The 27201-nt window shown below is 32.6% G+C and overlaps 2 protein-coding genes across 2 annotated transcripts in view; both read right to left on the bottom strand.

Moving 5' to 3' along the window:
- st (ATP-binding cassette transporter scarlet) overlaps positions 1–1347 on the bottom strand; it is a 31887-nt gene extending 30540 nt beyond the window's left edge. The window contains exon 1 of the mRNA XM_076113126.1: positions 1124–1347. Within this exon, the coding sequence (XP_075969241.1) occupies positions 1124–1195 (72 nt within the window). The 5' untranslated portion in view covers positions 1196–1347. The remainder of the gene's footprint in view (positions 1–1123) is intronic.
- Positions 1348–8698: 7351 nt separating this feature from the next.
- w (eye pigment precursor family transporter white) lies at positions 8699–26926 on the bottom strand. The gene is made up of 13 exons (XM_076113125.1): positions 26622–26926; positions 21497–21728; positions 20577–20815; positions 19301–19372; positions 18073–18252; positions 17541–17698; positions 16543–16723; positions 15932–16108; positions 15381–15512; positions 14002–14230; positions 10985–11090; positions 9668–9839; positions 8699–9261 (listed from the first exon to the last, which is right to left on the bottom strand). Exons 1-13 carry the CDS (start codon positions 26703–26705, stop codon positions 9160–9162), a joined length of 2064 nt encoding a protein of 687 aa, XP_075969240.1. The 5' UTR covers positions 26706–26926; the 3' UTR covers positions 8699–9159.
- Positions 26927–27201: the final 275 nt, after the last annotated feature.

The following is a 27201-nucleotide window of genomic DNA, read 5'->3' as shown; positions in this document are numbered from 1 at the left end:
GAAACTACTTTTTTAGACATAATCAGGTATTAAATATTATGTTGTAATTGTTTGACAAAATTCTATCCTAATGGAATATATTATTATAGTCATTGTTTACGTAAAAAGCAAATAATTTTGCTAATCTGTAATTAATGGGTCTTTTCTAAAAGAGAAGTGATCTGAAACTCGCAAAAACTATTTTTGATGTAAAGTCAGCTCAGTTTCTAAAAGGCAACGGTATCCTTGATTTACTTGCTGATTTTTTCGTGTAAAATGACGATTATGTTTCTATAGCAATAACTTAACAAGTTAATATTCATAGAAGTGTTTTTAAATTATTTTACTCGTTTGTTTAAAAGTTGAGGTTTTTATTGTTATCATAAACTTCAAAATAATTGGTATTCAAATTAAAGGTACATAATAAAACCAACTATTAGTTGAACTGATACTAAAATAACGATCTAAACTAGTTAAAAAAAAGTTCAGTTTATGTCATCCGTGTACGTGAAACAACAATAAACTCAATATTTATTACACACAATATTTGTTTAATATTTCAAATGCATTTATTTAGCCTTTTTTGGTACTCAACCTAACCTTTAAAAGTTATTTTTAATTATCGATTTCATGTTACAGTTGTTAAACTTAGGTCACCTACTTGAAAATATTGTAGGAAAAAATAAAATTGTAACACCAGCAGGAATTTTATAGATACATAATATTTTTGTAGGTATATATTTTTATTCAGTTTATGTTTTCTTAATAATATTCATAATCAATATTCCCTCGTAATCATAGTTTTTCCGATATTAACTTTGAAAAGAGGTTTGTTCGGTATTTATTTCTGTATAAAAAAACTCACCCACACATTGATTTTGGAGGCTTAATTAATTAACTATGATAATAATATCACAAACCGGCTCGGCGTTGGCCCTACTAGTTACGAAACCGACATGCAACACACGTTTTAAATAAAACCTTAGAATTTATAAATTTAAGTAACATGAAATAGAATTGTAACTTGAAAGGTCTTGTGTTATTGTTATTACCTACAGTAACACCACAAAGCAGTTTCAATAATAATTAAACTCGTTACTAAGTTATTAAATGTTATGAAATATCGCAATTAATTTTCACTTACGTATGAATCTCCGGAATCATCCGTCGAGAAAATTAATGCTTTATCACTATGCTTCTTTGTACTGGCACTCATTTCTATTGCACAATAATTTTATCAATAAAAAAAAATTGTTCGTTTAAATTTGGAGCGGGCACGACGGTATAGTCCGCGCGTTCATTTTACCGATTGCTACGAAGTTTTGGCGGCAACATCGCGCGTCTGGCCTACGAGTAACGCGATGATAGTTTGACATTACCTCACATGTTAGACAAGGATAGACGTCTTGCATAGAGCAAGATGCACGAATTACACGAGTAAAATATGCCGACCGCTATGCAGGCCTCGAAGGTACAATCCTATGATAACGTGTTTATCACTTAGTTTCATTTACATCACTTGAGTCCTATCAAATATGAAGGAAGTTAAATTTGTCAAAGCTCACGATGGTTTACGCAGGTGTACGGAATGACGTCTGTATTTTAAATACTGCCTATTGTTAGATGCATGTTTTATTTATTAAAAATGTAGAGACATGGAAGAGTGTTGTTAATCGCACGTTTAAATTAATAAATAATAATTATTAATAGAATTACAATATATTCAGCATCAAAACTGTTGATTAAGTTATAAATAGGCGTGCTCTAGCTCTCTACATTAAAAGTATTATGAAGATGGAATGCCTTTATCATTGTAACGGCATTTCTTGTAAAAAGAGATAAAAAAAGGTTGCGGTAAGAACGCTTTTCTAATTCGAGGTTCTTATGTACATTTTCTTTCCGATAATAAGAATACGACGATTCCCAAGCCGTATATTTTGAAGTGATTCTATTAACTAAATTATTATTTCTATTATTTTAGATGAAGCAGTAATATTTTTCAGCAAATAATGCCAACGTATTTTACTTATTACAAAGACTTGAAATGTAGTTTTCAACTTTTAAATAAAATGTGGCAGAAATAATGATAAATAAGTAGGTATTTAAATATGTAAAGAAGTGTATAAAAAAAAATAACGTGGATTTGACAAGTTTTTTGTTCCATCGTCACATGAGTGCAAAACTTCCACTCGGGTTTATAGCATCGATGACATTTATTATGTCTATTAACTATAAATAATTAATTAAACATTTATCAATATTTATATCAATGCGTATTCATTTTAGCAAGAAAAAATATTAGGTACTTAAAATTTAAATGAGAAAATATTGTAAATGAAAAAAATTGAATGAAGTAGAATTTGCTTTCGTGAAGACACACAGTTGATCTAAAATGATTTTCCGAAGAAAATACCTAAATATTATATGCATTAATATAATAATTTTGTACTTACTTCGAAAAATCTTTAAACGCGAACAAAGTTTTTTAAGCAGGCAGATTCTAGTGTCTATATAGATACCTAAGCTTTTTTTCGTACAAGTTTTTATTCAAGACAAAACAATTGCAAATAATTTATGCATTTTTGCAAAAACTTATTTATTTACATGAGGAATTTTCAGGGCCTCTTTACTAAACGTTTCATTTTTTGCTGTCATATTAAAACGAGTTTCGTTTTTTAATTGTTTAAGACGCTATGAATTGGTCTAGAAACACGGGATTTATTAGGAGTCAATTCCTCTACACTATCATTCAATCTAAACAAATTAATAAGTATTTAATAAAATACATTTCAAATATCGGCCCAACATTTTGTGGTTTCTGAACACATATTATCAATCTATCTCATCACCACCTCAGTAAATAAAAAATACAATTTTGAGCAATAAAAATTCAATTTTGCCATAAAATCAGGTCGTTGCACTTTTTGTTATTAGGTATTCTAATTTGACATGCGATCTGTCTTATCATGAAAATCTGTTTATTATCCTATAATTACATCTATGTTGAATCAGAATAACTAAATATTTTATATTTGAAAGAGCAGTTTTGTTTAGCAAATTGGTACGGATAGAACTTGCAACCTTTATCTACGTTTTTCTAGAGAGATCTTTTGTTATTGTATATTATAATATAATATAATTACAAAAATAAGTCCTATCTGCTTGCGAGAAGCTCAAAGGATACCACCGAGTGCTTTTTGATACGTTTTTCTGTATTTTGTTTACAAATGCGTGAAAGAGTGATTCGCGAGAAAATAATTGTTAGAGCAAAGTAAGCTAACATACGGGTTGGTGAATCTTGAATTACGAAACATATTACAGCGATCAGTCGCCGTTTCTGCGTTTTGCGTTTTTTAAATAGGTAAGAAAAATTATATAATGGCGCTTAGATTGCAATCCTAGTTTCTGCCGGACCCGATAGCAAATCATAATTATCTATTTAAATATAGATGTGTTATCAATATCACGTGAACACGAGATGCAACTTATATTTAAAACAGATGGATAACTGTATAATATAAAGTGCGATTGTAATCTTTAGTGTTAATTTATTTATCAACGCAATCTACAAGAGATAAAGTTACAATTTATAGTCAATTTCTTGATACATCTTGTAGATTTTGTTGCTTTTAAAAGCATGCAATTTTTGGTCTAAGTTGCAAATGTTTAAATAATGAACTGGTGAAATCTGGTAAAATATATTATTATTCAAATCCTTATACTATGATGATTACTCATGATATCTTATAGATTATAATATTTATCTGGAATATATTGTAAGGTATTGATTTACTACTCGACTGCAAACTATTATTTATAATAGGTGTAGGATTTATTATTTATTTATGTATACATAAGTTAAATACAATAAGATATACAGATAAGAAAGTAAAAGTATTTAAGTAAGCTGTATTACTAAAATTGCTTAGCTTTAATTGTGAATATTTTGTTCAAATTGTTGCATAAAGTTTAATAATCATACTAACTAACAATATGCATAGTCCCCAAGTCGCACTTAGCCAACGCGTTCTGGCCTAACGCATTACGGGAGGAGACGAGTGCCTTGCAGTACGACAGTAAAGTGCTTAAAAAGTGTAAAGAGGACCCTACACATGGGTCAATGAATGATAATATAATATAGCTCGCCTACTTTACCTACATCATCGTACGACGCCTACAATGACATAATCCACCAAATTGGATAAAGTCTACATTCGGGTGTAACCTACATATCAGACAAGTAACACAGCCACAATGGGACCTGGCGATTGGTGCGAACGGAAAACGATGTGACAGCTAAGTTGAATGGCTTCGGTTTTCATGTAACTTATATGAGATATACGACACCGCAGTATGGCCGGGTCATTGAGCACCCCACAGGGTACAAAGATCAGTGCCTTAACACCCACATGACCGAATTGTGAGTTGATGCGGTGTGCGATGTGGTAGAAGAAAGTTTCAGATCTTATACTCGTAAGATTAACCTATATTGTGGTTGGAAAAACAGTTGTTTGGAGAGAAAATCTGGTTCTTATGACCTTTCAGTATTAAAGTACAGAGCAAGAGTTTTTAAAATTACACTTTGCATGCTAATTAATTATGTTTTGAACTGCTAGTGTTACATGCGCCAAAACGTCAGACATTCTAAGGAAAATTGCGAGTTCGCTATAATTCCCGTATTCTTTTATATAATAGAGCGAAAAGAGATAAGTTTAATATAATAATGCTAAAAAATATATTATAGCTATCGGACTTTTGCTATAGATTGGACTGTGTTGATAAAACTTTAAATTAGCAATATTACTAAAACAAGTAAGTTTAGCATTTTAGTTTTATTCTAGAAGTTAATGAAAATAAATTTTAAGAAGATAAAATCTAAAACACTATGGATTCTAACAGCTACACGATAATAATCACTATTTTGTTATAGTCAAATCGAAACGAAACCTTTAAACACTCTTAGTATGTTTTTTAACTAATAAAGTAAAATAATATCCTAAATATAAACTAAAATGACCGTAAACTTTAACCCGTTATAAAAAATCAAAACAAACATAAATGAACGGTAAAATCAGATATCGTTTCCTTATTTGTTATTCAATAGTTACGATAACTGTATATGAATAATTGAGAGATAAAATTATGTTTTTTATCAATGGCCGCCTTATTAGATAATCAATAGATAATCTTATCTCTAGATCAGTTGTAACAGATGTGTTAACAGTAGCTCAAATATTCAAATAAAACTAATAAAATTAGTCAAAAATAACTAATAGGTTATCAAAATTGCTTTTTTTAAGAATAGATTTAACTAATGACCTTTAGTTTTTTAGTTCATTAGCCTGTAATGTTATGCTCTAACGATACTTAATTTTATGTGGGGCAATGTCTGAGTCACATTCAGAATTTTTAATAAATTCTTTTTTTACCACCGACTAGTTTACTTAAAATATGTAGGCTAAAGTATTTTCAAGTTTTATTTTCTTTGCCTTGCCTACTATATATACCATTTAATAATAAAAATAATGCCCATGAAATGCTTTACTTAACACGGTATTATAATCTTCAAGTGAAAACTTCTATTACCTACCTACGGATATATATTTTTTTTAATAACTGTAATGTAATGTTAATAATAATATGTTTTTAATAACTTACTGTTTCACACCTGCGAGATAAAGATAATATATTAATTTCTACTATCAAACAGTTACATTTCTAGAAAGTTTTATTTATTGTACAACTGTTTCTACTAGGCTGTGGTGGACGGTCACATGTCAACGATCACACACAATATACTTCCGAATTTAGACCGACTAACACCTTATCAAATTTCTAATACAGTTCCGATAATTTACCATTTATACTACTTTTATAATTATACTAATTACGGACAACAAATACAATATACTGACTATTTCAAATACTTTGTAAAAAGTTTACGAAATAAAGAATATTTTGAATTTGAATTTGAATTTACGGTAGGTACTTACTTGAGACATTTTTGACATAATTTCCGTTCGTTATATAGTCGTATTTGTCCACTACATATATTTAAGAATGTAATTTAAATTAAAAATAATCTTACAGTTTCACTTTCTTACTACCCACATCAACATTGTCATAGACTTGACAGATTTCAAAAAGTATTAAAAGTAGTCAAGAACGTTCTCGGTCCAAACAGAGACTTCGTACTCTCAGTTACGTGTATAAATACAAAATGCTCTAAACAAAAAACTGTAACATCTCATTTAAAAACCTAAATAGGTTTCTATTTAGTCTATGGAAGTTATAAATATCAATAAACGTATATATTACAACCATACTATTTTGAAGTAGGAAAGACGTCATCAAAATTACGTCCATGATCAATTAAAGATCGTTTATAGTCAGGAGTTTTGGTAAACTCGTTAATGTGACCCTTAAGAAACAATACTATAAATATATATTTACGATCATCTTCACGGTAGTAGCAATACTATTAATTATATGTATATAATATGGAACTATAACTTTTATTTTCATGACCTCGCATTCCGTTATGAAAATTATCATAAACGTGTCTTGTGAATACGACACGCAAAAAGGGTCAAAAGCTTTAAATAAACCTTATAATTGGTCCACGTGTAATTTTTCGTAACCTCTTAATTAATAAAACCGGAAAAATAATTTTAGCTTTCCACTGTGTAAGTATTTATATTATGTATTTCAGTGGTCATTGGACAGCTTTTAATGGCTCTGAAGTACTCTGAACCCAAGAAAATTAAAGGTGACTTATGAGGTAAATATATAAACCTTTATAACAGGTTTAGGTAATAACTGCTGCAAAGCAACTAGGTCCATGTTATAAAGGCTGACTGAATAATGTATTAAACACCCTGTTTTTCAAAATAGTAGACATAATTATTGTCCTAAATGTACTAATACGTTTCTAACAGTGACTTAACCTACTATTGACCCACTTAGGATTTCCTTTAGATTTAGTAGGGCTAGCAGGGCATAGTTCACCACGCTGGCTTGCGTGTTACTAACTTTGCACCTATTTACCAGACTTCCACATGTCGTCCTTAATTGAGTTAAGGCCCTAGACTTCCGAAAAACATTAGGCCCATGAGAATGTTTTTTTTATTTTGAAATACAAATTATCTGTATCCGCAAGGGTTATTATTAACGTTTCCTTACACGTTTCGAAATGTCCGGGTTAAAACTAAACGTATTTTTGTTCCAAAGAGTTCCATTGTTTTCTTATCACATACTTATGAATGTAATAGTATATTATGATAAAAATAAACAGCTAATTTACTGTATGGTATTTTTTCTTAACCTTAATTTAACATTGCTTGATTTAAGACTTGCTTGTCTGTGCAACAATCGTTATCTTTTGTCGGTAGAGACTGTCCATTGAGTTTTGGACATAATTATTAGCATACTTACGGGTCTAGAGTCGTATAGTCTGTCCATTCAGTTTTGGACATACATAATCGTATACCTACTATCCAGTACTGCGATTGACATGATAACCTAACGTCAGGTATCGCGATTGCATTGAACTTGCGATATCTACAAAATTACTTCTCTTGACTGATTGACTCAATGAATCATCATCGCGGACCTATTGAGAAATGCAAAATTTCACAAAAGTGACACGTTTTGTTTAGGGTTTTCATTTTTGATTGAGGCATCTGCTAAGGAATGATTTTAAAAGCGTAACTTTTCAATCAATTCCGATTTAGGTCTTTGGTAAGAAACAAATAAATGCATGTATGATTTTTTTTAAGTGGTTTACGCTCGTTTTAATCCTTCTCGCATGGGATAAGCGTTTTGGTATCAAAAGGTATGTTAAATGGATAAAGAGGATTCATAGATTGAATACAGCCATAATGATGCATTCTATTAGAACCATACGACAAGTAAATTGACAGCTATTTATAACTTCCTCCTTGAAAATAAACTGTTTTACAACCTAATTTAACTTCTGTTTACCTTGGCTTGTAATTTGAAATACTGTAATATATTCACATTTATTAAATAATAATAAGATTCCATTTTACGATGAACTAAAATGTCCATAAATATATTATGTACTGTCCAATTAAAACGTGATTTGCATGTAAAACAGGCCGATTGACGCATCTTTCCAACTGGGAAATAGAGATCTTCTTTATTTTCTTATAAAACTCTTCCCAGTCAAAAGTGTCTTTTAAATATGTATTTACATACTTTTTTATAAGTTGAAGTTAAAAGAGATTGTAAGTAAAATTAAACATTGTTTCATTTATTAAAGGAAACTAAAGTTACACCTTTAGAAAGCAAATAACTTTGTCAAGATAGATATAACATTTCGAATGCGTGTCTAATGCCCGGTTTCTGAGCACATTTAACGGTAGTTTATCTATTTAATAGCGTTTTTTTATATGAGTTTTTACGCTATTGAATACCCGGGCATTAGAGATATTGTGAGCAGAATGCTAAGTTCATTTTATTTTATATTTTTGTGTACTTAGGTATATTTATTTAAAAATACTTTCAGAGGTTACTCCAAATAATATTTTTACTATTTCTAAAAAGTAGACATCTGTCATCTCCTTTGTTTTATTTTCAACCCATATTTAACATTCCGTCAAAGTTTTTTCTTTAAATAACAGGTAAACAAACACGACGTTTTTCTTTAGAAATAAAACAACCATTTATAAAAACAAGATATAATTAACAATATTTATAATTACTTACATGACAACTAAATTGCTCATCATATTGTATCGCTGCGATTAAAATTAAATACATTTAATCAAACGAACTTTCAAGATTGGCTATTTTACAAATTAACTTTAAAATTATCCGACATTATATTTTTCTATATAAACTTATATACACATTACTATAGTTTGACAATTTAGTAGAGAGACTTATAGGTAGCGGAGGTGTACTAAATTATATATTTAGACCTGTAGGCATATGCAGCGGATATTTGGCTGTTTGCTGCAAATACAATATCTAATATATCAAATTATTAATTATAATCTGGATAAATCGTGCATACCAAAGGTCTCTACTAAGTTATCAGGCTATAAGCTAAGCAGAATACGCAGTTACACTCTTAACTAGGCGCACGGCAGTGAGGTAAGCCAAGTCCTTAAATTAACAGAATTAGTTATTGTCCTATTATTTAGCTGTATGTCGTCACTTGGCTCTGCGTGCGCGGTACAGGAGGGCGAGGTACGCGAGGAATCTGAACCCGATGAATAGCAGGATCATGCTTACGATGTCCATTGCGAAGTCATCCTGGAAAAAATACGTAAAATTAGTACAATTATTTCAACAGGAAGATTTTTTACTGCGTTGATAACGAATTCAAAGTCAAGCTAGTTGATTGTGAACAATTCGTTATCATCTTGGCTGTCTGATGGATTGGTGAAAATATAGTTAAAGGTACTTTTTTCTTTTTGTCCACAGTCAAAATTACGGCGATACTTTGAGTTGAAAAGTGGCATGACGTTTTACCGTGGCTATAATATTTATTACTAACTAAACTAAACTAAAAAAAACAAGCATTAATATTTTTAAACGGTTTCACCAACCTATTAGAATTTCTGTTTCGTTACTTAGGAACAATTTTGTTATGTGATAGAGATCACATAACAAAATTGTAACATATTTTAAGCGATATGCCTAGTTTTTAATATCTCACCTCAGAAAAGCTAAGCGTATCGAGTACAACTTGTCCAGACGCTGGGCAAGTGAAGTTCTCCCTCGTGCAGGCGATAGTCTCCACTCCGGACCACTGGTTGACCAGGAGAGCTTCGTTGCCGTAGTGGAACCACGACAAGTAAGATATCCAGCCAAGATACGGAGGCACCGATCTGTAAGCAAAAAGTGTGTCATGAAATATAGGTTCAATGATTTGAACTTGGCGGAAAATTTACATTTGTGAAATTAACTTTAGTTTTTATTTCCTTTCTGAATTCTGCTTCTAAAAGTTATTTTTGTTAAATTATTAAACACTCTTACATACATACATACATACATACATAATATACAACTAATGCCTTTTTCCTATAGGGTAGGCAGATTTCAAAGCACGCACTTGGTACGATCGTTACAAACAATCATTTAATACCTCATTTACTTTTACTTGGACTTTTATCACGTATTTGATTAAAAATTAAGCATTTATTTATTTCGTGAACTATCTCTAAGAACTGGTTTTATATAAAGACTTAAAACAAAAATGTGCCTTAAGATAAACATATCTATTTACAAAATAAGTAAAATTAACTTACGTTTTCATGAATAACTTCTGAATATTTTTTACATTAATTGTAAGATAAGACTTTATTTTCCATGGCAATAGTTTGTTTAGGTATTATTTAGATACAGTTTAATTTAATTGCTACAAACAGGGTTTTTCCTGATACATAAATTTTACCAGTTAAAGAAAGTTATTTTGACTCATGATAATAGTTACGTCATTATTTTTACTTGAAATATATTTACCTACGGTCTCACCATATATTTTTGTTTAAAAATATAGATTTTACTTCTACGTATAAACATTGTTAAATAACATTTTCTATAGAACAAAATCAAACATCTGAGTGCTTTAGACACTAGAAAACTATGATTTTCTATCACTTATGGCCGTTTATTTGTGGAATATTGATATATTATTTCAAACCTTGGGTGTCGAAGTGGTGACTTCTTCTATGTGGTGCATCTAATGTATTCAATTGCCGTTTTTAGGTTATATTTTATCCAGCATTTATTTGTCATGAAGTCCTAACTGCTAGCCTAAACTTAGATGGCTGCGATCGCAGGCTAAATGAGACTGGTCGTTGTAGCCAAATAGCAAAATGAAATTTGGTTTGGTAGCTGAAGACCCAGAATAACACATAGGCTACTTTTTATACCGGAGCTCCCGTGGGATTTTCACGAGAAGGGTTTCCACGCGGACAAAGTCGCGGGTGGCCTTAGTAATAATATAATATCATGGTGAAAATAAACTTACCCAGAGTTGAGGAAGAATCCACCGAACAACATGAAGGGAATGATGATCGGAGGTCCGACGGATGCTGCCATGCTCACGCTGTTGCTCGCACATGATATCAGATAACCTGCACAAACACATACAATTATTGAATAATGTAATTTACACAATATATCCTTCACTTTTGCTACCAGAAGTTACTTAGCTAGATTGGTTGACGCCAAGCCTAACCTCTACTTTATGTATACTTTATATATATTTTATATACCTACTATACTTTATTACGAGGGGAGAGTCCGAACCCGCGAGCCCAGAAATGGACCCTAAATAGTTTTATTGCTGCTAATGGCTACTAGTTTAAAGAGGGAACTATGAGTAAATAACTGCAATGAGTATAGCAGACAATGGTTTTGTACATTTTTTTATACTTAATTTTAAAAAGATAAAATTATTTTATATTATACGGGTTCAATGTTTCCTCTATAAAAGTCGACTTAGACACGAGTAAGATATTTTTATTTTGCTATAAGTTTTTGTGTGTAAAATTACGTGACAGGTTAAGATACCCATGTTAATTTGAATGTGCAATTAAACAATAAAACGATTTAACCACGGATGAGCTTGATTTATTAATTAAACATTTTATTGGAGTAAACGTTTTAGATATTTTTTATAAGACTAATCCAGCGTAAAAAAGATGGTGTCTGGCAAAAAAAATAAAGGTTATTTCAGGTTATAGGTCTTTCGTGAAATATAAAGCTTTATAAACAAACTTTTGTTATGTAAACATGATGGTAAACCACAGAAAACCGTAACATAGATTGCACGATATTTGAGAAGCTGTGGTGTAGAGAAATTTGTATCGGATTTCATATTAATATCGCGAAACTAGGGGAAATAGATTTATTGATATACTGTTACGAATAAAAAACTACTCGAGAATATTTTTTTGTTAGGCAACTTTAAATGCTAATTTTCCAAAAAAAAATGTTGCACGTGTAGTATTTATTCCTCAGCTGAATACCCAGAAATCCTAATTTAAAACACGTTTAAAAAGTTAATTAGAATTTTAAATAAAGCAACAACATTTTTTTTAGTTCAAGGCCTGTTGTATCCAGCCAGTGACAGACGTTAAGCTCCCAAGATAAAGCTACATTCCACGGAAATGTTACGTTCCGAAATATTTAGTTATGGTTGAAAACCAGTTTTGTAACGTTAAAAAAACCATGACGGCTGAGCGTCATAAAAGTTCAATGTTTACTATAGACTCACGAAAGTTAAAACAATGGTCTGCTTATTAGTATTTCGATTGTTTCTAGTTCTAATCAGTTACATTTGAAATCGATCCTATAAGATAACAGGACTTTGCCCAACAGTGGGACGATATATTAAAGGCTCATGGCAGTGGTTAAGCTCAAGGCAATGCTGCAAGGCTTTTACATTGTAATTGACTTTTTTGGCTTTTCTTTAAAAACAAATCTACTTTTATTTTTACGAAAATATTTTACACCTACACCATAAAATAATATGAAAAGGAGTAATATACTCGTTATCCGGTCGCTAAAATAGAATTTAGGCCTAGATAGAATAAATTAGCAATATATTTTAAAATTCTAGATAGACCACCAAAGAAACCACAACAGGTTTCTTTAAAATTATAGATTAATCAGACAATTTAATTAAGAAAGAGATTACGCTTTGAAACGAGAAATCGAAATCGAGTTTTCTAAGTAGCGGACTCATATATCAGGGCTTATTTAAAATCGTTTTTATATGTAGATTTGACATAATTATCAAACCAAAGAACTTCCTTGAATCATTCTTGTACTTCGACGCATAGCACACTCTACCATTTTCCTTTTCATTTCTTTTCATTGCATAATATTTTGTACAGTTTAGCTTAGTTTGGCGCCGTGGTTAACGTGGTCACCTCGCCGCAATAACCATAGCGCCGCGTGTGGTTGGCTCGGATCCCATCCGGGACCAATATTTGTGTGATTAGCAACAGTGTCAGTTCTAAGCCTGGCTATTCATCTACCTATATAATGATTCTATCTATTCTAAGTTCTGCTTAGTTTGGAATCAAATGATCGTGTGTAAAATTTCCTATTTTTTTTTCAGTATTTTCATTAATTTTAAATGTTCTTGTATAAATAATTAAAGGTCTTATTTATTAGAAAGAGTTTTCTTCTGTACATCTCGTATGTGTTGTGTTGCACAATATTTGTTAAGAGCTTGTAGCGCGGGGACGCTTGTGACCTCGGCCCGACATAATTGGAGAGCCGAGATTTTTTTATAGAGTAGTTTGGTTATAGTTGCGTAACTAGTATTATTAAGTTCCACATTTTATACAAAGGTAACGCCTACTGTTTTTGTATAGTAACTAGTCACGTGGTTTTGTATAGATACAATGAGCTTTTTATCTCAATGTAGAGCAAAAGATCCTAAACCAATACAAAAACTTCAAAGAAAACTTTTGTTCTTTGCAAGGAAGCTAAGGCGAAGGCAATTGGGGTTAATCTTGATTAATATACGGAATATCAAGAAAAATGTGCTTTGTGCCTGAATTTCTCATAACAACTATCCTGACAAAAATAAACATCAAAATTATTTGATTTTGAAAAAGTGGTTCATAAAGAAAAGTTAATTCAATCCATTTCTGAATTTTCTAATTTATTGGATGTTTGTTACTTATTCACGCCAAAAGTTATTGACGGATTTTGATGAAACTTTGTTTACAAATAGCCTATAAGTAAATTTTCACCCCGGAAAATCTTTTTACGCAGACAAAGTCGCGGAAATGCGCTAATCCATAGCTATATAATATAACCCTTCCGTTGCTGAGTGACTGACTGACTGATGGACGACACACAGCGTAAACTACTGAGCGTAGATGGTAGAAATTTGGTATGTAGCTTCCTCGGCAAGTATAGAGGAGCAACTAAGAAAAGATTTTTGGAAATTCCTCCCCGAAGGGATTAAAATTCCACGCCGGTAAAGCCGCGTTAAAGCTAGTAAGTAATAAAAATAGAACTCACCAAATGAAGTAGCAACATTAGTAATCAGGGCAGCCAGTCCCGACGCGATGAAGAACCGCTTCGGCTCAGGGTTGAGGCCTATCATGTAGTACGCTATGGTCGTGAACACTAGCGGTATCGTCGCGAACACCGGCGCTTCTGCCAACGTCTTTGATAAGAAGTACACGTCGGCCCGGTACATCCCTGAGTGATGCTCGCGAATGAAGATTGGCAGCTCGGAACAGAATACCTGGTGGCCAGAAAAGATATTATTTATAAATTAACTGTTTTAGTTTTTTATTTAATATCTTTGTTATGTACTTAACTAAACTATGGCTAATTAACAAAAAGAAAATATTTACAATAATAAAAAAATATATAGACATTATTTTAAGTTGTAATTGTAAGGTACAAACACATTTAAATATCTGGTATTGGAAGAATCGTGAGCTTTCATACGGAACACCCTTTTTCTTAGCAGTGGGGATACAAATTCTACCTCTTTAACTATTTTATTTTAACCGACAATTACGTAGTAGGTGTTATTATAATTATTTACTACGGAAAAATATTTTTAAAGCACTGTAATTACTTGTTAAAAAAATAAATTGCACTTGCGGTTTTTGTATAGGCCCATGATTGTGCGATATTTGCTCAAAGGTTTTTGTTCTATTTCGAGTAATGAGGATATTACTTTATTCGGTTTATGCATTACTCAAACATGCTAAGTAGAAGTCAAACATAATACCTAAGTATTAATTACTTTTAAAATTTCTCAAATAGTATTTAATGTAATTCAAATAACAGTTAATATAAATAACTGGTATACGAACTTAACGCATCGTAATCTGTCAAATGTTTTTTGTAACGGTCCCTAATAAACCAGTTCCGCCTACGTGATGCAAGTGCCCTATTACCACATAAACACCTGCCTAATGCTATTACACTGTAACTATGTAGAGTTACGATAAACAAATAACACTTCGAAGTAATTTAAAACGTCATACTATCTATAATTTTTTTTTAGATACTGAATAAAACGATCTTATTATGTGATCTTTATTGTAGATTTCCCAGATTTAGGTTTAACTTTGAGTTTTTTGTATATTTTATATTAAATCATTCAAAAGAATCAGACTTCATTTTGTCTCTACGTCACTCTAAGGTTGATTGAAAATAATGTTTCAATCATTATCTACATAAATGAATTTATATTAAATTTATGATACGCTTACGTTTCTTTCAAAAAGTCTTACGTTTTCGTCCCCCATAACACAAAAATCATTCTTAGCGTAGGAGAAGCTTTTCGATACAGGAGCTTTCCCTTTTTAATTTAAAAGGAATATGAATAAGTACGTACTCCTAAATGTACTAAATTTAATAACAAATATAATTCTTACGTTAATAACAGCGAAGATGTTCTGGAAGGTCATGTTGGTGAGGAACATGAAGATAGCTCCGTTGATGTTCATCACACCGTCCTGGTCCAGGTGCTGGCCGAAGTATATCACTCCTATCAGGATTGATACCATCTAGAACAAATAACATGGCACTTAGTATACGAGAATTTATCATGGTTTGGTGAAATAGTCAGAATGAACAGTCTATGTTTTTGTTTACGAAATTCTTACACAGAGAAAAGGATAATGCCGAATTATCTCATTATATCTTTTTTATGCTGATGATATTAAAATCAAGATCAATAAGTCAAAACAACGGAGACTATGCTATAATTGTTGTTATTATTAGAAATTCACACTATATTAAACTACTTTCAAATATTTAAAACTTAAAATATTTAAGTCCCCAACTCGCCCTTACTCATCGGAGTAGATTCAGCGCCACTTTTACATTCCAATACTCCCTTCGAATGAGGTAGGAGCTAGGCCATCTCCTATTGCCTAGTATTGAGTCAGTCATTAGCTAAATAAATTGGAATTAAGATACTTACAACAGTCTGCAAGAACCGCACTTTGATGAGCATAGGTTCCTTAGTGACGGAGAGCCAGGAGCGCCACAGCACGGCCCTGAACTGTGCCCACCACGACGCCTTGTACGGCGAGCGCTTGGCGCGGAACGCCAGCGCCTCCGACCACGCCGGGTCCACCCAGCCTGAGGTTATCTTACGCTAAAGAGAAGATTTAGCATGTTAGAAATATATGGAAACAACAGAAATATGTGTTCTCTGGTCTCTGCCTACCCCTATAGGAAGAAGGGGTGATTTCATGTATGTTTGTATGTATGGAAACAAGATTTGAGATGCTGTGTGTTCCTAATATTTTTTTGAAATTAACCTGTACATATTGTTCTTGTGACAATGCCATCGTTCAAAATAAAGAAAAACTTGCAATTTGTGCAAAAACATCAATTTTCAGAACAAGTAAGTGTAAGTTCTACCTCTGTCTGAGAATTAAATATATTAGGATTACGTAAATTGCTTCCATAGAAGGTGTAACCATTTTTGACCAGTAAAAGACAAGAAAACACTAAAGACCAAATAACAAAATAAACCAAAAAAATATCACCAATTCATAAAGAAGATTTTTAAGGTTGAAAACTTACTTCGAAATATAGTGCATTTTCAGCTTCAGCGGCGATCTTGCATCCAATCTCGGACCTCGCGAAGGCGGTGCACACCGTGTCTATGGTAGTTCTAGTCGTCTCCTCTCTGCCGGGCACTCCCGCCAGCAGCTGGATGAAGTGGTCGGCTGGGTTGTAGTTCGGTGGACAGGCTGCCCCAAGCCTATGGGAAAAGAGGGAAGTTTAATATGGGTATGATATTAAATAAGAAAAAAAAAATGTATTTATTTGAACACTAAAGATTTGGTACAAAACAGTTATGTGCACGGTAATGACTGCATTAGTTTAAAACTGTGTCGCAGTCATTAAAAATATTATATATATTATTTGTTTGTTATGAAAAAAGACTACACCCGCACAAAAAATTGCTCTGTGCCGCGGGGACTTTAATATACATACAACAATTGATGCAAAGTACAACCAGACCCGAAACAACTGTCTAACACAGATATTCCTCTATTTCTGTATGGGAATCGAATCCACGACTCACTGGTAATGGCATGGCGACCACTTAAACCATTGCGCCACGGAGGCCGTCTACGCTAAACCTGAACTTTAATCCTATCGCATTTAGATAATAGTGAGTCATCATTGACACCGGATCCTCGACCAATCATATAATAAGAACACGTTCAGTTCACATTATTACTAATTTAATCAACTTTCTTGGGCAACAATCATTTTGAGCGAGACAAGGAAGCTAGATTAGAAAGGGAGTGACTGCTTCCGTGGCGCAGTAGTTTAGGTCGCCACGGCGATACCATTGCGTCGAGAGGTCATAAGTTCGATTCCCACATGGTTGTACTTTGTGTCCATTGCTTATATGCTTGTAAAAGTTCCAACAACAAGAGCAAATCTTGGTGCAGTTGTCTTTAAAAAAAGTAATGCCGGATACAAAAAAAAGCAACTAGTTTGGGAAGAACTATAACATGTTCTGCATTCTATCTTACACATTCTCATATCAGGAAACAACTACTTACTCTTTAAAGAAGCCGTTAGCCTGGTCCGGTGAGCCGAGGAAGGCGACCTTGCCGTCAGCCATGATGAGAAGTTTGTCAAACATGGCGTATAACTCGGATGAAGGCTGGTGGATCGTGCATACCACTGTCTTGCCTTTGTGAGCTAGACCTTTCAGTACCTGTTGGAAAACGTGATAAATTTAATTTAATACTTTTGCTAATGAAGATATCGTATTAGCAAAAACAATATTTGAAAATTCTTCGCTAAAGTTTCAATTTTAAATAAGTACAAGTCATTTGCAAAAAATATGCGCTTACTGATTTTAAGAATCAAACGAAAGCAAAATGCTAGTAGCCTTCTTTATTCCCTTCAAAATTAGCTTAATTCTGAAACGTTACTCAAATGTAAGCGTGCTTAAAAGTTACATGTTTAAAAGTGATATAATTAGCTGCTTAAAAAATAAGAACGTACTATAACAATAAAGTATTATATTTCAAGAATCAAAATACTCTCACTTAATTTACCCTATATTAACAGTATTTAATAACCAACCTGCAGCACGTTCTGTGCCATAAAAGAGTCCAGGCCCGAGGTGGGTTCGTCGCAGAACATGAGTGGAGGGTCAGTCAGCACCTCGCTGGCGAACGACAGCCTCTTCATCTCTCCCCCAGATATACCCTTCAGACGCCCCGGTATACCGATCACTGTGTTCTGGCACTTTGATAGCGCCAACTAGGAGAAAAGACATTTAGATTAGTTATTTTTTTATGTTATATTATTTGAGATTAAAGACAGTAAGTTCTTTAACTATTGCCGGGTTTTAAAGGAGACTCAGTGTTTTCTTCTGTCTGAATTTTATACAAATGCGTGCTAAAGAATGTAGGTTTCGTACAGTCTGTGATTCTTGATATAGTGAGTAGAGATCCTTTTTATTGGAAACTTACATATCTACCTTTACAGGTCGTAACATAATTCGATACTGTGCTACAATATGATTCCAGAAACATCTGCTCTTGGGATCTTTATCGTTCGGCTGGCATCAAACATTTTTTTGACTAATAACTAAGATAAGACCAATGTATGGAGCCTCGAAACAAATTAGTTGCATAACAAAATTACACACGCAACCAGGCACAGTTAAAAACTGCACAAATTCTATTTGGTTATGATTATGACGTTGCCAGACATTATTTACAAATTCATGTGTCATTGTTTAATAACACAGTGTGACATTTGGTAATGCACTTAACAGATAAATCTGTCTAATAAAGATAACGAGAACTACGTGCTTAATTCACATTAAATGTTTACTTTGAACAAACATCAATAAAATATTGCACAAAAATGTAAATAACAACATTTTATAATACTTGGTTTTTGTCTTTTGTACCCATTAAACTAATGCATTTATCGTTTAAAACAAAATGTAATTTTACATTATTTTTCCCTATGTTTTATTGGGTCTGAAAAGATGAAACATCAAAAAAGAGTCTCAAGTCAGATTACATGGTAAGGTCAGACTATAACTGCGGCCAGTGTAAACTGCGCTAAAACGTCAGGCATTCTAAAGATATTACGTGTTCGCGTTAATTCCCGTAACTATTTTATTGATATGATATACAAAAACGGTACAAAACACATTAGTAAATAAGCCATTTTAATCTCCTTTTGAGTCTTTATATACATGAAACTCTACTGAATACCAATTATGTCCTGCTATTTCTAATGACAATTTACGTCTCTGTGTACTGAAACAATATCTTGTTTCAGTAAAACTTACCTCAGATATAACTTCTTGAACTCGACGCATGCGTTGAGCATAAGGGATGTGTCGGTCCATACGCACCATAGCCTGTTAGAACAAAACAACAATATTACTACAATCATATTAAATAACACTACATCACTTAATTTTGGGGGCTTTTATGTACAGTTGAATACCGTGATAGCGATTATTGTAAACATTGCTTCTTTTCTAAAATAATGGTCAACAATACGTTAAGTCAAAGCCTGCTGTTATGTACGTCTATCAAATTGAAATAGTTGTCAACTGAGATACTCAATAAGCGTATAGCAGTTCTTAATATTAGCATATTTAAATAAACGAACAATTTCTTCGGCGTTGATATATAATATTTAAAATGTGGACATAAGAATAATTTATTGAAACTAAAATAGGTGTCATAAAAAATAACATAACATCAACTAACAAACTAGTTAATTATGTCGCTCAGTAGGCTTACATTTAAATTTTAACGTCCAAATATTTATCGAGCAGCCATATTTTAACCATGGATTATTTTTGTAGCCATTCATCGCGACGATTACGTGATAACATAATTGATTTATTACATTATAATGACTTGAGAAGGCAGTTTATATTAATAAAAAACTTTGAAGGTTCATTCTAACTATTTTATTAATATACATGCGTGTGGGCGGAGCTATCAATCGCTTGCCTCACGCTTCCTAGATGCATAGTAATTAAAATTATAAGCGACGTATTAGGTTTTAGTGTGCATTCTGAAGGCTGTCTGTCTAGTGTCTGGTCTAGACTTCAAATAAACATACACTGAACTTTAGAACTCATTTTGAATTTAAATTGCATTTAGTCCAAGTCTATGTAGATAATTAATAACGTCGATACTATTTATATAATTACAACTATAAAAAAACATATGCACGAATAAAATTTTGTCCAAGTTGCATTACAAGATTCTAATTTGGTAATTCATTGTCATACTAGTTACCAGTTGCGAGCATATTATACGTAATTCATTTTCATATAAGATTGTACATAAGCAACGATCTAATGTACAATCATGGGTACTGATGTTAAAGTCCGCACTAAGACAACCTTTAGCGCGGACATTTTATAGCTGGGTGGCTCCGTAGAAGCATTAGTACTAACGGCAGCCACGTAAAAAGTTAGTCCACAATTTGTCATTTAAAATAACAGTTGTATGCCATGTCGTCTTTGGTCGACTCGACAACTTTCACACTAACACAAATAATAAAATAATAAATAAATAAAGTAAAAAAGCTGTAAATTTTACCTGAAAGATCAAATGTTCTTTAACAGTCAAAGTGCCAATAAACAAGTCCTGTTGCTGTACATACGCTGACAGGGCCGCCAGTGCCTCCGGCGTGGCTGGCTGGCCGTTCAGTGCTCTAGTACCACTGGATAGAACTCCCTGAGGAGTGCGGAATGTCAGGGTGTTGAGGAGCGTGGTCTTCCCTGCCCCTGATGAGCCCATGATCGCGAGCAGTTCGCCGGGGTATGCCGCGCCGTTTACTGTAGAAAAAATATTTCATTAACAAAATGCTTGATGGCTGGTTATAGGGTGCTTTGGGCATTTTTATGTTAATTTGTATTTTTCAATATGTTATTTGAACGTCGTAACGAAATGATAAAGCCACATAAGTCTTGTATCGTTTTGAACCTTAGGATAAAATAATAATAGACTTTAATACTAGACTTTTGTTGATACTTTAATGTTTCGAAAAATAAATAAATCGTGTAATTTATTTTTATCTAGATCTACTAAGATATCTAAGTTGGTTATAGAACAAGGTTTCGAATAAGGTATTCATTGACTATTAATATGTTATAATCTAACACAGTATCCGTAAACGACTTCGTAGAGATTCCAATAGATAACAACTAAGATGTATTATCTATTCACGATCGTATCTTATTTATAAAACTTGAAAAGCTATATAAGACAATAAAATTATCACAAATACATAAAATATTAGTCTAGTATCAGGCTTATTCCTATTAAAGAGATAACGATTAAACCCACCATTTCGCCGATGGAACACACAAAAGTTTTAGGTGTACAGTTGCAATAACTAATAAGTAACTATTAGGCTTATACATATTAAAAAGATAACCAATAAACCATGGTTCCAACGTAGGATGGGACAAAAGTATAACGCAAAAAGTCGTAATAAAAAAATAATATATCCTTACCATTCCTCAAAAGCTGTTTCCTCTGTTGGAACATGCCACTAGTGGAGGGCTTCCAGAAATTCCAGAACCTTCGGCTCCTGCTCCTAGACTCTGTGGCGAAGGCGTTGATGTCAGCCCAGGTGTATGTGACCTTCTCGATGCCGCCAATAGCGCCATAGTTGCGGTGGGAGGGAATCGCCAGGGTCGTCTCGCCAGCACTGCCGCGAGGTGATGACTCTGGTGTACGACCATCCTTGGGAAATGAGAAGAAATTTTTAAATCGGTTTCGTCGGTTTCGTCTTAGGCGATGTTGTAATGTGTTTTACAGCTTTGTGCAGAACAGTCAACCTTTAAAAAGCGAATTATTTTTTGTAATAATGGATGCGCCTGACTACGGTTACGTTACGTTAAAGAAGTTTCTTCTTATTCAAATTGCATTTAATTTAATGTACTTAATTGCAAAAAAACTTTGAAAACAGACTCAAAGAATTCTCGGAAAATAAGCTTGATAAGGCTTTTATTTATTTTTCAATTTGCAATAACCAAAAAAGCTTTATTTGTCCTTTATAGTTTCAAGGTAGATTTTTGACCTCATTCTTATCAATAAAGTAAATCTAGGTAATCACCAAAACGTGAGAAGTTCATTGATCTCAAATATGTTGTGTTAGAGCTTGCATAGTAAATATTTGTTTATTTATTTTTTAACATTTAAATTAGGTGTTGACAACACGAATGTTTACTTAACTTTTTTGAAAAACCGTAGTCTTATTTTGTAAATTATTTTAATACTATGATTTGTAAATAAATTATTTTAATATTTTTTAATTCATTCAGTTTGCACGTGAGACCTTCCTAGTAGTGACGTCAACTTTTTATTGCATTGAATATCAATCTTGTTGCAGCTAGACTAGCTATTATTTATATTAGACAGCTACGCAGAAGTATTCGAAAAAGCTGTATTTATAAACTGTTAACTTGAATTATTATGATGCCTGAACTACATTTTAAATACCTTATTTCTTCTTAGTACAATAATTTACATTATATTTATTATTATTTACTAAAACTCCTGCACGTGAATGTTTTTTTAATATATTATGATGCAGTATTTCTAAAAATATGCTTGACTCTTTTATTGAGCAGATAAATTCATGAAAGGCTAATGTTAAATCACTAAATTCGAACAACAGTGCCTAATTTATGTATCAATAAATAATTAATCAGTAAGTAGAATAATCTGACTGTGAATTTATTTTTGAACTTGAATAACGAGGTGTAATAAAAATAGTCTGTATTAAAATGTATTGCCGATCATACCTAATTAGGAACTACAAACATTATGTATACATAGATTTAAGATAAGATTGTCTATAGATCTGTATCAATTTGATATCTTATCTCAGGCTGGAAGATCCACATTATTTTATGGAAGGCAAAAAAATACAGTCATATATTTTAACTTAAAAGCTTCCTAGATCGATATAATGTTGATTGAATATCGAGGACTGCCTCTGTGGGGCGTTCAGTTGTGTAGCCGCCAGTTGGGTTCGACAGCCAGGTTGGACAAAGTACTATTGGTCTTATTCTAAATCATATTAGACTATCCTCAATAATAATCCAGAGATTGGTAAAGAGCACGTTACAGGGCAATAAGCTCGAACCCATATTCCATGGGACTAACAATGTTAATGGCGAAACGTGGGTGTACATCACACATCTCTGCCTAAACCTAATATAACAGGCGTGATATTATGTAAGTGGATTCAATATGGAAAATTACCAGCTCCATTGACATTTAAGAAACGTCTTGAAAAGATATCGATCTTTGACAATTCCTTGTCTGTAATTTGAGTTGTTCCTGTCTCGATAACGTTAAATAGATAATTTAGATTATTCTCATGAATGTGTCGCCTTGAACTTCTGAATTATCTGGTGAATGTTGTGTCGTTGTGTCGTTGTTCGCGGTATCAATTTAGTTTGAAGATGGCCGCTGTTGCCGTGGGCCTTAACCGTCGACCATTATGTCATGTGTCGTATGGTTTCGCACATCAATTGCTATGAAATGTTTTAAGTTTTGTGCAGAATTCTATGAATAGTCAGACTATAAAATGATTCAGTGACTGCTTAGTCAAAATCCATGGAAACAAGTTAAAATCTTACACTTATTATGCATATTAGATGACATAAGTAGTTATAATCAATAAAATGATCGTGAGAAAATCTAGAAATGGTAAGATAGGACTATAACGCTTTAATACTTATGTGAGAAAGAATAATTTTGCTGAAAAAATATTTAAGTTATTGTCCGAAGAAGCCCTCAATACCAATTTACAATTAATTCCCTTTTCCATACACGATTTTATTTCGACAGTGCAATTTCCCCCTCGTGAGAGTATCAGTTTTCCAACAGCTTTAAATTGATCGCCTGGAAAACTGTTACGTTCGTGTTATTTTATTTTACACGTGCTTCGTATTAGTGGTGTGATTTATAATACTAATGTTTGCGTTATATTAAGATAGCTGTTCAATGACAGTAGCTTGTTTAGTTCTAGTGTTAAAATACTAATTTTCGTAAATGTAAACACTCAGACTTTACGTAAAGAAGTGCTAGGTCCTTAATAAGAGCTTTGTAAGTTTACGAAGTTAATAAGTTAAATTCTGATCTGTTATTCCTTTCACCGTAATAAAAATATGAAAAATATCACCACTAATCAATTAAATTAGTAACTGTCGGCTAATATTCTCTCGGGTTTCTATTCCAATCATGTATTAAATAGACAAAGCTTTCGAGTTTCCTGAAACCTGTCACGTACCGAATTAATACACGAACTTCCCGTAATTTATACATTTGAAATGAAACCTTATACTAAATTCTAACTGGCACTGATGCGTTGATAATCTTCCCAAATAAAACATGTTCTTGCAGGAAACCTTCAATTTTGGTGTATAATTACCCCACGGAATTAGGGGTGTGTTTCCGGAACAGTGTCGGGTTACTTAAGCCTCCCTACGTAATGTTCTAAGCTGTCTTGAGCCCGCTATGAGCTGGTTATAAGGCGATAAGATTGTTACCTAATAAATATTCATTACTTTTAAAATGTGTTTTTTTAAGTAGGATTGTGTTGTAGGTATATTTCTGTGCTTGTGGTTCTAGTTCTCTGAAAATATGGCGTTCCGAATATCTCCGTTATTTAAAGGAACTAGAAGCTAAGTTTGGAATTATAGAAATTATTGATTTTCCTTGAATTATAGAAATTATTGATTTTCCTTGATGTATCTTACGTTACGTGGGAACGGAATGACATGTTACCTCTCAAAAATATGCTATAAAGGGGATTTGGTTAATGTTTTTAAATCCGGTTACTGCCTAACGACAACCCTCTTTGGAAATGAAATCATCGAAATTATATCAACCTCAATACTCGTGTAATCGTCACTCTTATTACTGTATCTAACAAAGAGGCAACGAATACATATTGTTCTTGTTTTGTGAGTTTTTCTGTCATTTATAATCCACCTACATAGCTGTCTTTGTATGTGTCGTTGCTTCAGAAAAAAGTTTATTGTATCTCGTGTCCAAACACGTGCTGATATTCTATTAGTTGTGAACAAACAACAGGTTTCAGTCATTTATTTATGTAACCTTTAATTAGCTCTAGAAGTAGTGCTGTTAATCAAGGTCGTAGTATCGGGAAAAGATGCTTAAATTTTCGCTTACAAGGATTGTAAGTTAGCGCTCTATAATTTGAGAAAACATGCCTACTTATTGCGTAATATTAAACTTTGTTCAGATCAGAAAGGTAAATTTGTAGGTAGCACAATTGAATTTTCGAAAGCATTTTTATCGATGAAAATAGTGAAATTACTTCAGGAACTAAACTTCAAACTTCAAAGTAGACCATTATACGATCAATACGTATATCTAATTGAGCAAAAGCAATAATTAAATTAATATTTACACTAAAAAAAGTACGATTAAACTGCATTGAACTGAAAATCTACAAACTGGTTTTAACATTTCTAAGAAAATGTAAATATATTTTAACTTCTACTTTATTAAATCACCGTGTTGCTTTTGCACCCACCACCCACTATAGCGTTATTTTCCGTTGCGTACGGTCGCCTAGATATATTTTCTTATAGGAAAGGAAGTGGCCTATTGTATCGAATTGGAGACGATCAATGAATGGCCAGTGACTTTGTTGCGACCATGTTCAAAACAGATGGCTTCAATATTGATGTTAAATTGATTTGTAGGGCTTGCGTACAAACCTACATATTATAATAGATAAGTTAAGTTTTGTATCGCAATATATTTATAACGAATCGTGTTTAAAGATTTTTTATAGATGAAGCTTAAGCCAAGGACATTACTTACCTATTTTTAGTTCGGAGTTCCTAAGCTCTAAGATTCAGATTTACTATTTTTTTGAGATGCAATGTTGCTTGTTAGTGCTTATTTCAAATTAAAGCTCCGTAAACCAAATGTGGACTTCTAAATCATAGATAAGTAGAAGCTTACAAAACCGGTGCATAAAAACAAACCAGTTTGAACTTTTTGTACGTCTACTAACCCACGGAATCGAAGATACAGCCTTGTGGCATATTTAAATTTATTTACTGTCCAGTCCGGTCTGTTTAATTTAAAACATTAATATTATAATTTTAACGATGTCACGTCACATGGAATTTTTAGAAGCCGTAAAGTTCTGATTTGTATCTTACTTAATTCAATTAATTGGGCTCGTCTTCGATTACAGAATGTGTAAAGGGCTTCTGTGTTATAAAAGATTTCATAATAATAAAGTTTAGCAAGGGAATTCATTACTAGTCGTATCCTATTAAATTTCAATTGAGCTAGAATGGGCTGGGAATCTAATCATCGAATGGGACCTGTGTGCTAGATCTCACTAGGTCTATACGTTATCAATTACATAATTTGATATCTTAGTTGCAGTTCAATGTTATCAGTTAGACCCTAAAGTAAAAACATTGTAGAATAGTGCGTAAAACTAAGAATAGATAATAATGCAAACGTGTTACAAGACAATAATGCCGAACATATTTTAATAAATTCACTTCCTTAGTGAAAATATCATACTTTCAGATTTATATTAATTAAAAAAAAATAGTTGTAAATACTTACTGGTGGGGAATTACTGTACGTAACTCGTTGGTTATCAACAGATGATGTGATCAGGGGCTCATGCTCTTCGTTGCCGGCCGTCATTTTTATTTTTTATTAACACAATTTAAAAAAAGAACTAAAAAATAAAATTAAAAATTCACAGGCATATTCACACTGAACACGATAGTAACGTCACTATTTTGGCGGGAAAATGGCGAGCGCGGGAACGAGACGCGTAGCGATGTTGTAGCTAGAACTGTCGGATACGAACTACTAAAATGGCTATCAACGTGTTCTGCCGTCTCTACGCGCCGTCTGTCTTGTGTGCATGCATTCTTGAATTAACATCAACTTGCAATCTCCACTCACTTATTAACTTAATGATAATGACGTTTATTTTTACCTTAATTGTTAATACTGTTTATTGAACTTACGGGTGTAGATAAATAATGACACTATCGAATACGAGCTCCTATAATGCGTTTTTTATTATTCTATGAATCAGCCTAGTTCTAATTTATTTTATTTATGCTGTAACATAATGAAATTAATACGCAACACTGATTTAATATTATTGTTTAACTGTTTCATTTTTGGG

Source organism: Anticarsia gemmatalis, chromosome 4 (assembly GCF_050436995.1).
Source record: "Anticarsia gemmatalis isolate Benzon Research Colony breed Stoneville strain chromosome 4, ilAntGemm2 primary, whole genome shotgun sequence".
Classification (NCBI taxonomy): domain Eukaryota; kingdom Metazoa; phylum Arthropoda; class Insecta; order Lepidoptera; family Erebidae; genus Anticarsia; species Anticarsia gemmatalis.
This window is presented reverse-complemented; position numbering and strand designations above follow the sequence as displayed.

What these genes read in the sequence shown, in the direction of transcription:
- w (XM_076113125.1), bottom strand. Translation starts at nt 26,705, where the DNA reads ATGACGGCCGGCAACGAAGAGCATGAGCCCCTGATCACATCATCTGTT. An exon ending in ACATCTTCGCTGTTATTAAC is followed by an intron (nt 14,231 to 15,380) that starts GTAAGAATTATA and finishes TCTGGCCACCAG; the next exon opens with GTATTCTGTTCCGAGCTGCC. An exon ending in GGATTCTTCCTCAACTCTGG is followed by an intron (nt 9,840 to 10,984) that starts GTAAGTTTATTT and finishes TTTTGCTTACAG; the next exon opens with ATCGGTGCCTCCGTATCTTG.